The sequence below is a fragment of the Salarias fasciatus genome, chromosome 23, assembly GCF_902148845.1.
Source record: "Salarias fasciatus chromosome 23, fSalaFa1.1, whole genome shotgun sequence".
In the NCBI taxonomy this organism is placed as follows: Eukaryota; Metazoa; Chordata; class Actinopteri; order Blenniiformes; family Blenniidae; genus Salarias; species Salarias fasciatus.
Genome location: NC_043766.1, coordinates 20,607,115 through 20,621,873, shown reverse-complemented (window position 1 = coordinate 20,621,873; position 14,759 = coordinate 20,607,115). Strand labels below are relative to the sequence as shown.

At 40.0% G+C, this 14,759-nt stretch overlaps 1 protein-coding gene across 1 annotated transcript in view; it reads right to left on the bottom strand.

Moving 5' to 3' along the window:
* Positions 1-14,759, bottom strand: part of LOC115381431 (zinc finger protein GLIS1-like) — an 85,202-nt gene that overhangs the window by 47,945 nt on the left and 22,498 nt on the right. Inside the window, exon 3 of the mRNA XM_030082797.1 lies at positions 714-906. Coding sequence (XP_029938657.1) covers positions 714-906 — 193 coding nt within the window. The remainder of the gene's footprint in view (positions 1-713; positions 907-14,759) is intronic.

The window sequence follows — 14,759 nt, the reverse complement described above, 5'->3', positions numbered from 1 at the left end:
ATAGGGAAGCCAGGTCAGATTTCTCCATGCGTTGCTGTGATCTCCTACATAATCATTCCTGTCAGTTGGCTCATTATGGATTTTGTCCAAAGCCTCTGAGTGATGTGAGAAGAGCTCCCTTTTTTCCGGGCTGTCTCATGAAGGTATCGTCTTTGTCCCTTCCCCTCTGAGTACACCAGGGGGAAAAACAGAGTTAACGGTAGCTCGGACGAGAGAAAGCCATCGGCAGACTTTGTCATCGTTGTTATTAATAAAGACTTGGTCCCTCCCCCCCCATCTCTTTTTACCCAGGAGCACCATTTCCTGTTTGGCTGTAGTGAAAATATTGAAAGACAATATGAGAGAAATGATTGTCTGTCCAGGAGCACTTTCCTTTACATGACTGAGGATAAAAGGAGAGACGGCGAGAGGGGGAAGAAGGTGGACACTGGAAATTCCTTCAGCCTTCACCAACAGTAGTCAAAGATTGAACAACAGAGGAATCGCATTAGTGGAACATAAAAGGTGTGCTTTGGACCCCTTTAGTGTGTTTTATGAGACTGGGCAAAGCTTTTCGGCAACATATGTGTACATGGGATTCACGACAGGGAAGTTAATAGAAAACACGTTGTGCCTGGAGATTACAGTAACACTACACCAAATGGGGATGTTACAAAACTGGAACTAGAAAAAAAAAAAAAACAATTCCAAAATGTAAAATAGAAACAGTTTACCTCCTGTCTTGGTGAGAGTCGTGCTGCAGAAGGAGGTCAGCTGAGGGTCTGCTGCACTGAAGGCTCTGAGGGTAAACCCCCTCGGTGTGACCCCCTGCTGACGGTGGCAGGCTCTGCCCACATCGCATCAGGGAACCCTCAGCATCTCCACGGTCAACATTTGACTCTTTCTCTGAGCAGTAGATGCCATTTTCTGCAAAAGAACCAGTGAGGACTAAATTACTAAAGATGCTAATTTACAAATGATCAGCAGGCAGCTAAAACATTAACTACATACGAGCACTTACAATATTCTTTCCCACACTAGTAACATGTCATGATCTCTGACATGTATCTAGCTCACGTTGCAGTGACCTGCCGGTTCCTTTAAAATTAAAAGCTGGCTCAGCAGATTGCACTCAAAACTTTGCTGGCTGTTCTGGAGAATTCATTAGTTCATGATGGGATTCGTGCCATCAGTGACATGATGAAGGTTTATACTTTATCATTCTCCTGAGAAATTATTGTTGGCTGAAACATCTGTATCTAGTGCAACAAGTAATATATGGAGAGCTGCCCGGACACTAATCAACTGGTGGCAGTACGGCTCGCACTGATTGCTATATGTGAAGTGTGATCACTAAAACGATAACCTTATAACCGCATCCTGTCACTACTGCAGGATTGGGCAAGTGCACCTTCTTATCACAAGAAAGTTTCAAGCTCAAAAACGACCAGACGTTACAGAAAAAGAGCTTTGCGGCTTTGTGTTCATGAAGTACCGCCATTATGGTTACTCCTCTGAGACCCGTCTAATCACGGAAAAGTGTGTCACACATTCGAAACCAGCACAGTGAGAAACACAGTAATAATGAGTGACCGTCAGAAATTGAAAGCAGGAAGTTATATTGGAGAAATGACTTCTGTACAATCCTGTAGTCACTAAATCTGAATGTCTTTGTTATGTTAAAAAGGCTCAGACTTTTTTTTGTCCAACTGAAAGTACAAATTAGATGAATAAGAAAATTCCAACAAGTTCAAATAAGTGTATGACAGGTGCAGCTGGTCAGAGTCAAAGTTTTCAGTCTAAGCACACAAAAAAATTCTCCTGAAGAAATTATATGACCAATGACCTCTTTTTCTAAATGATAGGTGATGTGTAACATTTTAGAAAAAATCACAAATGACCTAGTTTTAATTTAGACAGGTCTTCACTGGCGTCATTGAGTTTACATTTCAAATAAAATGTAATAGTATAACAATATGTCAAAAATAAATCATTCTTTTTAATAAGCAAACAATGTGGTTTGTGGAGACATTTATGATAACATTGATGTTTCACATTATCAAATATCAGTGCCAGTTTTTATTGTAGTATTTCCTGAATCAGGCTGGCATCACACAACTTAAGCTTTATATTTTTATCATCAGGACCTTATTTTCTAAGCAATACAGCAATGAAGAAAATAAGACAAAGGCAAAACGAACATAGAGGAGAAGAGAGGAGGGCTCGTGTGTGTGTGAGGAAATGTTTGTAAAGGGAAAGCCGATATCCCCACACACTTATGCGCAAGAGAGCACACGTCCCCTGGTCCAACTTTCTTAACTCAATTTCTCAAATTTAATTTTCTCCTAACAATGTTATTGATAATGTTATCCCACACCATGAGTTCTTATTATTAAAATCACCCAAACATTCAACATTTGAAAGAAACACTAAAAAGGAATAGTAAAAAGGTGAAATAGATATAAAAGGAGAAAACAAATGGAATGTGAAATATATTCTGCAAACGTCAGGATGTATGAATAAGATAAAGAAAAACAACAAGAGTAGCAGATGGGCTGAGAAGAGAAACACAGAAACAGCGTTAGAAAATGAAAATATGAGATTAAACTAAAGCTATACACGCCAAGAGTTTTTTGTGGCCTCAATTCTTTGAACATCTTTTCACTTAGTCCTTCTCCAGCTAATGTGTCCACAGCCTCCTCTGCATTTGTCTTGCTGCGGGTCAGAGCAGAAACACAAAGAAGTGGAGAAAAGGGAAAGCGAGCAACACAAACAGAGCAGCATCGCCAGGGGACCACAGAAACAACGCTGGTTTCACTCAGAGCTGCTAACAGAAGGCTAGATGTCTCTGAGCTCTTGTCTCTTTTCAAACTATACAAATTGTTCTGTTTATCAAATTTTGGATTATTTTTTTTTCTTTTCTTTTTTTTTTATATATTGTTTTTTCACCACTTGCTGGCTGATGAATGTTTCAAGGCCTGCTGAGTGGAAGCCAACTGTTTCCCTGCCTCAAGTCAGGAGTAATTCAATCAGGATGGCCAGAAGTGACATGAATCAGGGTGGAGATGACTAATATCATCACAGATCCTTTTAATAAGGCCATGGCTGTCAATGCACACGCACGCAGAAACACAAACAAGCAAATAAAAACACTGTCATTATAAAGCTCTTAATGGATTGGCACTTGGTCAATGAGAACTTGACTGGATGCACATGCTTTCTCTCACACACGTATAGTCATCTGCCTTTTTAAAAACAGATCCACACCAGGCAGCCCAATAAATGTGGATTACAAGACAATAATCATTGCTCTGTTCTACAATGCAGGGCGGTTGAGTTCCAGGAAAGAGCTCACTTTGTGAATGAGTTAAAGACTGAGAGAAGACAGGCGGTCCTGGAACACTGGCTACCTGTCCTGTCTGCAAATTGTTGGACTAAGAAAGGCTAATAATACAACCATTATTTTGCAGCACAATCTCCCTGGATCGCTTGCATAAGTTTTCATTGCCAGATATCACAGGAAGAACGGCCACACTGAGCTTAAGCTGGCATTTATTTTGCACAACACCAAGCCTGATCTCAGGACTTAAAGTACCTGAAAAGTATTTGGAGCAGCCATCCAGAAACATTATTATTATTATTGTTATTATTATTATTATTAAAAATATTCTGAAAAAGAAAATGGCACACTATGTCAAAAACAGATCAGGAATTGTGTATAAGCTACTTTCAGATCATATGGTCTCCAAATAGGAAGGAACAGTCTCATTTTGAAAATGGAATTTAAAAAAAAAAAAAAAAGACTATTTTTGGCAACACTTAACTCCAAAAGAGCACAGGTTTACAATCTCATCTCCGTCATACTGCATATGATTGATTTTGAGTCAATGTGGAACAGTTCAAAGAAGTCATGAACACAAAATTGCGACAGCTTTAGCATCGAACCAGAGTTCTGTTTTGTTTTTTTCTGTTTGAAGTGTTTTATAATACTGAGGAAAACATCCAGATAGTGAGTTTATACTGTAATCTTTGATTTGGCCAGAAGTGAGGCTGAATTGCATTCAAGTGTACCAAAGATAAACGGATGCATAGACGGACAGAGGGATGGATGGATGGATGGATGGATGGATGGATGGATGGATGGCTAGATGGATGGAGTTATTTTTAACTGAAAATAACTCAAGCTGAGCTGGGGGTTAGTGCTGGCTCTGTCATTTCATTGTATTTCAGTGTTCGAGTATTACAAGGGAAAAACTTTCTTCTGAAAATGTGGATAAGTAAACCGCAAACAGTGGATGCAGATCTTTTTCTTGGTGCCTAAATTTGAAATATTTCAATAACCTCACATCTGGGGAGACATATTACATCATTTACTCATATATTTGATTTATCTGTACTTAAAAAAAACTACCATATGTGTTAATTTAAAAAAATTCTGTGCAGTTTTAATGGAATTGTTTATCATAATTTTAACTGGAAACAAAATGCAAATAATTATTTTAACTGTGAGAAAACAAAAATCAACGCAGAAAATTAAACCAATGGAATCATATGTTTGACATCGAATAGCATCAGTTAAAGAGCAGTGATTGACAAGAGGTTATAGAAATGGACGTGGGGTCTGAGTTTCATAGGTTCCAAGTTGCCAGTGTGAGTCCTCGAGCAAGGTCTTTGAACCCCAGCTGCTCTCCCGAGCGCCATACTGTGGCAGTTCACCTCCTAGAAATAGGATGGGTTCAATGCAATTCCCCAAGAGAGATGAATAAAATATATTATTAGCATCAAATCAGGACCAGGGGCTGAAGTGGCCGGAGAGCTGGTAGTTTGAAACATCTGTCCCGAAGGTATTAAGAGAAAAAAATAAGCTATATAAAAAAAGCTATAATAATAATTACAAAGTCCCATTTTTCCACAAGATATTTAAATTTTTCATTTTGCATTATAAAGCTCAGGTGACAGTAGTTTTATTTACTTATGAGCATTCATTTCAAATTTGTCTTTCAGCTGTATATAGAGAATAAACATCACCTGAGACTGTCACACATGACCTTAATTCAATTACTACAACAACAAAAAAGGAAAGAGAATATTTAAAGGATGAAAAAACAAAGACCTCCGTGCCTTTGATCCGCTGTTCAACCTTCATGATGGCAATTACAAACTGGGCTCGAATATCAAAATCACAAAAACACCTAAAGAGTGCATCCAGGAAGTTAAAGTCAGAGTGTGAAAAGAGTGCTAAAGGTCTTGAGCCCCATGCTGCAGAAAGTTTGCGCTGCAGTGATTTAAAGCTTTGCTACATCAACAGAATCAGTCATGCTCTGGTTAGGGAAGGAGCCTGGTCCTCAGCATATGGTGGCTTGGATGGAGCCCAATAGTAAATTCAGTTTACATTGAATGTGCTATGGTAATTCAGCGTTGAACATTTCATTGTGTGTTAGAGGAGAGCTTGATCAGGAGGTGGAAGCCAGTGGAGCAGCGGAGGGAGGTGAAATTTAAAACATCCAGCAGCAGCGACAGGTGAGGAGAGAGAAAGAGTCCATTGGTGTGTGTTGTATTTGTGTGAATGTGAACAAAAGAACGAGTGGTTTCAGGAATAAGAAAAAGATATATCTATATTTTTATGTGTAGAGCAAATGGGTGGTCTCTTGAGCAAGGCAGCAACCTATTTGTAACAATTTATATTACTTTGACTCTCAGTTGGACTTTTTTTTTTTTACAGTGGGAACCAAGGGAGAATATAGATAATCAATCCATTTAAAAATTCAGGGAGTGTCCAGGAGAGGTTCTGTAATTCAACAGCATTTTATTTTATTTTTATGGAAGAATGTGCTAAAACATTCAGGCAGCATTATTTATTAGTTTCTAGCTGACTACTCTAATTATTTTGGATTCGCTCAATCCGAAAGCAGAACAAGAACAATCCAATAAATGGAAGATGAAGAGATGGAAATGGAAAAAAAAAAAAAAGCAAAACATGACAAGGAATTGACAATGCAAATATATTCTGTTGAGGGATATACACCCAACACGTTTATTAGACCACAACGATACACACAATGTGTTTTCTGGTAAGAAAACATGAGACCTCACGCGGCATCATTGTGAAATTTCTTTTAATGTCTTCTTCTAATTTTCAACTCCAGATGTATCAAGCATTCCTCGGAAATCTGCTCTTACTCTGGTGTGCTGAGTGACGAATCCCATTCGATCGTAAACTGGAAGCGTGTGGACAATAGTTTGTTTTTCAGCACTGGGAATGCCCTCCAAATACAACATGAGGGCATAAGCTCTTCAATCATACACAAACAGACGTCACCAAAAACTATTTGAAAGGCCTCCCAACCTAAATACATTATTATTTAGACGTCAAGTAGATATTTACTTTCAGTCAGCTGGTTTGGGAGACGTGGACGAGGATCTGCTCATGGTTTAGATGGCCTTTAACGCAGTGTCACAGCCGCCATACATGGAATGGATGGGAGAGTTCCACTTACAGCTTTATCCTTGTCTTTAATTCATGACATGCTATAAATTTCAGATAATGTGACAATTAGAGTTATATTTGTTAGAAAAAAATGACAGAACTGGATTCTGTGAGTTTCACTGAGCCCGCTGCCCTGTGGTTTTCTTTGTAGCTGAAATGAGTGAAGTGTGGGACATAAGCAAAAGTGTTGAAGGAGATAAATATAATCAGGTTTTTTGAGTCCTGGGACCTGTAGATCAGTTCCTTCAGTTCTTAAATCTATTGTCATAATTCAATAATCACAACCACAGTAAAACATACAAATTTCTGAAAGGTTTGCGGTGGGATCACTTGTTTTCATATCTAAAACTCATCCTCTCCTAGTGTGAGCATTAGTGCTGCAAACATGGATTTGAGGTCCAGTAGTAAGATTAAATTGTCTGTAGGTGTGTTTGTCTGTTTCTCTATGTTTGTCATGTGATGGTCTGGCAACCTGCCCACGGTGCATCCTGCCTTTGTCCCGTTGGAACACTAAGTTGATAAAAGGAGCAGAGGAGTTAGATGTTTGATTCAACAAAAAACATCAGACAGCTTTTGGGCTGTAAGAATGACAAGTGTTCGTTGTACATTATTCTGTTGCAACTGCACAAAGGAGTTCATAATTGGATAAATAAAAGATAAGGTTAAAACTTGAAAGGAATCATAGAAATATTGTGTACTAACAAAACAAGAATATAACAACAAAATATGAGCAAAAAAGAATCTGTGTGTTCAGTTCAGTGCATTCTGGATCAAGTTCAAAGAAAGCAAAATAACTTATTCTGCTTTAGGTTCATGGTCTAAACCTCTCATATTCCTACAACAGCAACTGAGCTTGGGAGAGTAATCAGTGTGTGTAACCTTTTCAGAATAAGTCGGGTGGGATGGCCCGCTGATACACACAGTTGCAAGTACTGCGGTTCAGTCAGGAGTGATGCTGTAAGAGTGTGAGATCAGGGACGCAGGGGCACAAAGAAACAGAGGGGAGGTGGGGCAGGACAGCGCCAGAAGCACCGGGGGCAAGTGTTAGCTGGGTTCAGAGCAGAGACCATGTACAGATGTGCTGGCTCATGCTCATAAAGAGACAGCTAAAGACACAGTGATAATGGGAACTCTACTGCTATTAAAAAAGAAAAAGAAGAAAAAACCCCTTCCTCTAAAATGAGTAACAAACAGTGTGTGTTGAAAAGACAATGTTAGATCTAACACTGTTACACCTAAAGTGGCATCTTCGGTTCCATAAATGTCAGTGCAGGGTATCTCTTGCCTTTTCTGTCTCCTCTCCTGTATAATTAAACCACCACCTTCATTCCAGTGAGCGTCGCATGAAAACTACAGCGCTGAGGAGACGTTAACAACCAAGCAGCAGCATGCCAGTACGTGCGCTCCACCGCACCCGGGCGCATAAACTGATACTTCAAATGAGATTGCAATTATAAAGGGATAAACGTGGTTATTTGAGAACTTGTTTGGGGATATGTTTGATTATTTTTTGGCTGAGGTTGTGGAGAGAAACAAGGTTCCAATCACCCTCCAATAAACCTGCTCTGAAGTCATCCATTTGTCATGTTTCCTTCTCTTCAAAGTCCACGGGGAACGCGGAGCACGGAGTTATAAAACTCAGATGCATCATGATCGTGAGTGGAAAGGCTTTTCTAATCCTCTCCCTGCTGATTAATGCAGCCACTGTGACCGCGGACCCTGAAAAATAAGACAATAGGCAGGCACAGTGAACGAACACAGACCCGATAATTCTGATAATTAGGGCACGACTCACGCTGCAGAGGAAAAGCTGCGGTCGGAGTGACCATGATTGCGTTAATTGTTAAACATGCCTCACATAACTGGGTGAATTTAGCATTGGTGATCACAGCTCAGTTTGGGTGCGCTGTAATAGTACACCTATTCAGGCTGCCTCGGGGGCAGATGATCAGAGTCATGTTCAAGTTCAGCAGTGTTGTGCCTTGGCTAAAAATCTCTCCAATGACCTCAATGACTAATAAATGACTAATAAAGCAGAGCAGACATATGTCTCCAATCTGAGAGAACTTAACCCCTCTGGAACAACATGGCTATTATCCTGAGATATGCAGTTATGACTGAATTACCGTACAGAGCATACCGATCTATACACTACAGGAAAAGATCGAAGGACAGCACTGGATAGCTGAAAATCTGAGCGGCTGTCTTCCTCAGTGAATCCTGCTCCTTTTCACTTTATTCAGTGTCATTATTTCTTTTCAGACAACACAAGTCCACCATCTGATCAACACATGGTCGGGACAGCATTATTAAGTGTAATTGGTGGTAATCTGGGGCGATTTTTTATTTTGGTGACACTTCATTTTCTATAATTCTCGCCTCTCCCTTTTAAGTCACCTAAGGGCTGTGTTAAGTGCTAGAGTGAGACTGCACTTGTGCCAGCGTTTAATGCGTTCAAGTCTTCGGAGACATGCAGGACTCAATGAAAAGCAGATGTGCGAAGGGATAGATGGTTTAAGGACTGCGATCAGAGGTATACTGTATTTAAAGTAGAGACAGAGAAGGCCATGTTTGTGTGTGTGTGTGTGTGTGTGTGTGTGTGTGTGTGTGTGTGTGTGTGTGTGTGTGTGTGTGTGTGTGTGTGTGTGCGCGCGTGAGCGCGTGCGTGTGTGTGTGTGCGTGCGTGCGTGTGTGTGCGTGACATGGAGAGGGGGTGTTAGGAAAGAAAAACGGGATGTCAGGAGTGTGATGCAAACATCTGAACCCAAGGTACAACAAGCTGCCAAAACCACAAGACAGATGCCTCTGGAAATCCAGTGTGACACTTGAACTGGCCCCACTTTGGCTCCATAAATCATAACATTCAGCACTTAAACAGTTAATAATGATCATTTTATTCCTGTCTGCCTCCACACCGCCATCTGCCACGGTCTCTCCCTCTCCGTCCTCCCTCCTTTTCAACACGAGACAGGTCAACACGTACAAGTGTGTGACAGCAGACTGCGAGACTTTGTAGTGGGATGCTCGGTTGTGCGTCTTGTCCGGTGCAGATGTTGCATATTAAGGTCCAAAGCCTTTCCCGGCTTCTCTGAATCTCATAACTCATGTCTATATTTGTGTCTGCCGCATAGGCCCGGAACTTATTTGTTTGCTTAGTAATGGATGTATGATTGAAAACCTGGGGGCACAAGTAAATGAAAAATAACAACGTCTAGGGAGGAAGCTCTTCTTAAAGCAGGTGTGCGGTGAAGGAAGAAGAAAAACTCGATTAAATTACTGCTGGAGTAGAGAAATGTCAGTGTTTTTGTAGCCGGATTACGAGAACCAGCAGACAGGAGAACTTTCATGAGGATAAAATCAATTTGTTCAAGCTGCTTTTAGTCACTCACAGCCAGGTATCTTCGTCCCTTCCTTTTTTTTTTTTTTCTCATGGTCAGCTTTATTCTCATAATAACCCTGATTAGCTGTTAGAAAGTCCAATACAGAGGATAGACCTCAGAGTGTGGAACAGGGACTCATGTGGCTCCAGCTGAAGAGTCAAGACCATTTCTGCATTTAAGAAATCATTTGCATTCAGTTAGAGACAAACGACAGCTGTGATGAACTCAGGCTTAAATATGTGGACACTAGTGGTTGTTCCTAAGAAGAGGCTTCACAGCTTTAAGTCCCGCTGATGAATGCAGCGGCCGGTGAATGATTAGTTCTCCTGTCTTTATTGAAAGGAGGGAACATGTTGCGGGAAGCAGGCGTCCTCAAAATACCTGGCTCTTCAAATGGAGCAGTGCTAACCGCAGTCATGAACGAAAACAAATAGTTGGCAGCCAAGAACGCTCCGATCCCCAACCCCATCATCCTACCCACCCACCAACCGCCCCATCCCAGTGCCAGGCTCGGCGCTCGCCAAGACCCGAAGAGCAGCTCCTTTACCACACTGCTGAAAGCGAGGGCGCTGTCAGTCAGAACCCAAACACAGCAGAACATGACCCCACACACACACACACACACACACACACACATCCCACCCTGAGGTGTGGGGCTGAAATATCACCGTGGAGCACACACTGAAGAGCGAACACCGTCCGTGCATAATTTCATCAACCTCCTACCGAACATCACAGCCAACAATTACCTCTGCTGTCCCAACTGATTAATATAATTAAAACCTTACACTTGTGCATGTCACCACCTGGTGGTCACACCTCGTCACTGGTGGAGCTTCACAAGTCCCCTTTGTGAAGAACAAAGATAACAACATGCGGTCAACAGCACTGAGGCAACTACAGACGCCGAAACCTCCTTATTGAAATAGAGATGCTGAAAGCACCAATTCAGCTAATTCAATGCTCAACTAAATAATAAAAAAATATGATATATAAGGGTTTTAAAAGTTAACCCTTTATAAGACATTTCTGCCAGTTTCTGTTGTTCACGTTGACGGCTTCAGTTTCTCTTCTTTCACACAATAGATGGATGAAGGAAGAATGAATGCATGTGGAAGATTCTGTCAGCCTCATCACTGCTAAGCTTCCTTCGCTTAACTATCACACTCAATATGTCTTCTCACTCTGTGCTTGTTGTCTTCAAATATCTCCCGTGCATGAGCTGAACTAACTGGAACTTGAGTTGATTTATTCTTAGGAGCATTTATTCGTAGGCTGTATTCAGGCTGTATTCAAACGCCCTGCTGTCAGGTTAGATGTTTGGAAAGCAGAAAAATCCATCAGTTCAACTTGAACTAAAGTAAAAGTGTACTGAGATGGTGAAAAGAAAGTAAAGACCTGCATGGAAAAATACTGTAAATTTGTTCAATGCAAATAAAATTAGCCGCACACATTACTTTAACTGTCATGGAGAAATCAAAACAACTCTTGTTGCCTCCTGTGTCTCTGTTTTATCACCAAAGACGATACAGTACTTGAATTTTGATGCAACAGATGTCGATATGATCAAATGTTGATTAGAAATATTAGTAGAACTTGACTACAACCACAATCTGCGTGATTGTGTGCATTAGGTGATTGAAATATGAAAACGCTGTTAAAACAATGCTCGAATGCCATGAGTTCAATGACATGAGTTCAGTTTCAATTGCTAAAGTCACTTCAAGGCCTTCTTGTCACCAGCAGTTTAAATGATCCATCCAATGTCCGCTTTATATAACAAACTAGTTTGACAGTGACAAACAAAGCTTCATCTAGATTTCACAAAGTGCGTCAGCATGTCAGTGTGGTCTTCATGGAGGTTCAGGTCGCCGTTCTTTTATGAACCCTGATTTGCTCTTTGTCTGATGAGAACATAATGGTTGGACTGGAAGGAGACTTTGTGTTTTCAAACTGATGTATTATTATTTGTCCTGCATGACGGTCTCATGAGTGGAGAAAGACTCTCATGTTTCTTTTATAACACAGTTGTGAGTGTCTGAAAAGGAATTGGTGATTTCATTGTGTCATTGTCATGCAAACCTAAAGAAAGTATCGTTCAAATGTTGAGCAAGTGGAGCTGGAATGAAAACTGAAGGCATTCGTGTGACATGCTTCCAAAAATCATGCAACATTAAGATTGTTGCATGACTGTAGGAAGTAAATCAACCAATTTGATGTGATTCCAAGAAAAACATGCTTTTTCATGCTTTTTCTCACATTTATGTGTCTCTCACGACTTCCAAGCTGCCATTGTCAAACAAAATCAAAGCTTAATTGATACTAAGTCAGATGGATATTCAGGTTTCCAACAACTATTAAAAAACAACATTCAGCAAAATCGAAATATCACCACAAAATGTGAGCATTCAAATAAAAAAATAGAAACACAGGCTGGATGATATGACACAAAAATCTCCTCGATGAGGAAACCTGCAGCCACTCCTGAACCTCTTTGGAGTGGTTTCCTGTAGTCATAACACAATTACATGCAAACAAACCATTATTGTTGTTGTGATTTTGTTACACAGCAAGCAGTCTGGGGTATGGTAAATAGGCTGTTTAAGCAAATGTGGACAGACTCCCTGTAAACACATTTTTGTAGCTTTTAGACTCCCTGTTACATTTTGATTATGGAGGCCTGCTGATTATTCACATACTTTATATTTCATTTGCTTTTAAAGTGAGTCTGAACTTTTCCAATATCCTTTAATATGCCATGTTCTTCAATTTTATAAATGCAATATAAACTCATGCTTCCTATATTTAAAGTAGCATTTAATATGTTTTGCAGCTCCAGACATATTTTATTTGGTGGGACGGGGCAGAAGTGGCTCTTTTAATCATAAAACTGTCCGACCCCTGTCAGAGATCATTAAGGAATTTCCTTTTCTTGCTGGTAATAGTCAATGTTGTGCAGATTACTCAAATTTTATATTTAATTATTTTAGGAATGACTAAAACAACAAATGCCTGCTTATGTAAGTAACTTATGAATTATTCTTGAGTTATTGTCTCTCTTACTCTCTTAATCTATTTACACACACACAGACAGAAAAGTGGTCTTTTGAATACTGGCACGTTGCCTTCATGAAAGTACATTATTATTACATTAATGTAATAATAACACATGCCATTTGTTTTTGCTTTTTAAGTTGAACTTTGAGTTAAAAAGCACTGGTATTTCATGTGCAGTATCTACAGTCCCTCGTGCACATTTCAAGAGAAAGAAATGACAAAATAACTATAAACGTGAGCATTAGTGGAAAGTGGGGCCTGATATCATGCCGGTACAGTTTCATAGGCTTCAATTTGACCGTGCTCGGAGACACTGAGCACACACTGATATCTGGGAAGGACAGTGAAAAAAAAAAAAAAACACAAAGCACCGTGGCAGTGATTGATTATGACGAAGCACATCTTCTGTCATCAAGTCAAATGCTTTAAAGACATTTGTTAATATACCAGAAATGTGCACTGTCAACAAACCACATTAAAGCCGCAAGCAGCCACAGCTCAGGCCTGACAGGCACTATCATAACAGGATTTCACCCACAAACGTGCACACTGCCAAGACTAATCACAGACAATCACAAAGTTTTACAAGTAGCCCTCGGCCAAGCCACATCCTATAATTTGACAGAGGAGTCACGTCAGTGTAAGTGCACAAAGCATCAGTCAATGATGGTGGACCAACAGCCTGACGGAGCAGCAGACCAACAAATCGTGATGCACTTGGCTGGCAGACGCAACCAGGACGTCTGGCCTGGTGACAGACACCTTTATAAGGCTGGTGAGCGACACGGCTCCAGAGCCAGACTCGGCATGGGATCAGGAGGCGCTTCAAAGCCAGACAAGAGGCTGCTCTGTTTGTGGAGGCAGCAGTAAATCCCAGCGGCGTGATGTAGCCACTCCAGAGTTTCTGGACTGACAAAACCTTAAAACACCACACCCTCAGACCAAGTGTCTGCTGCATTTCTTGATAGAATCGAGTTATTTCTTTCAGCAAATGAACATAAATACAACTGCACTGTACTATAAATTTCAGTTGTATCAAAACAGAACCAACAACCCTTTGAAACTACAATAAAACCAGAGCCATTCGACAAACACAAGCCTGGAACTCTGTTTGTCGAAATCCTTGTAAAAACACAATAAAACTGTGGTGCAAGAATGGCTGGTTCACGGAAATAACTTTTGCCAAGCACAGATTACAAAGACTATTTTCTCAGGTTGAAATGTGTTTAAGATATGCGAGAGACTCTTGACACATTTTTCTGTTTAGAGATGTGCTCAGTGTTTGTGTGTTCGTCTAAAAACATCTTTTGGAATCTAACTGAAAAATAACATTGACAAAAAAGTAAAAAAGATTCATATATTGACAGATTTTCTGCGTTATCAAGTTTTTATAGCTGTTTTATTGCATTAATTAATAATTACATGTTTCTATTTTAAAATATGTTTGCGACCCAGATTATTGTACTGATTGTGTTATTTACAGATAACATTTCCATATTTGGATGTTGTGTTTATGTTCTGATAAAATTATGTAAAATGATACATTTTTTTAGTTTGGCCAGTGTAATGTGTGTTCTTGTGGTTTTCGCCATGAGCAAACTGAATTTAAGTATGTCGTAAATCCCTGCGCCTTTTTTTAATAAACACACAAGAAATAGTTCTGAGGCTAACGTCAATGAGATGGTTTCTTTAATAAATCTGCTGGCAGGTCGCCATTTATTTACAGTTTTAACACCTTGTTTGAGGCTGGACCACAACAGCTGATACAAGCAAATAGGAAATGTGTTCGGGACTGAAATCAGTCATTAAGGCAGTAAAATAAGTTACATGACTGGAAAACATAAGTCAGTTTTTAG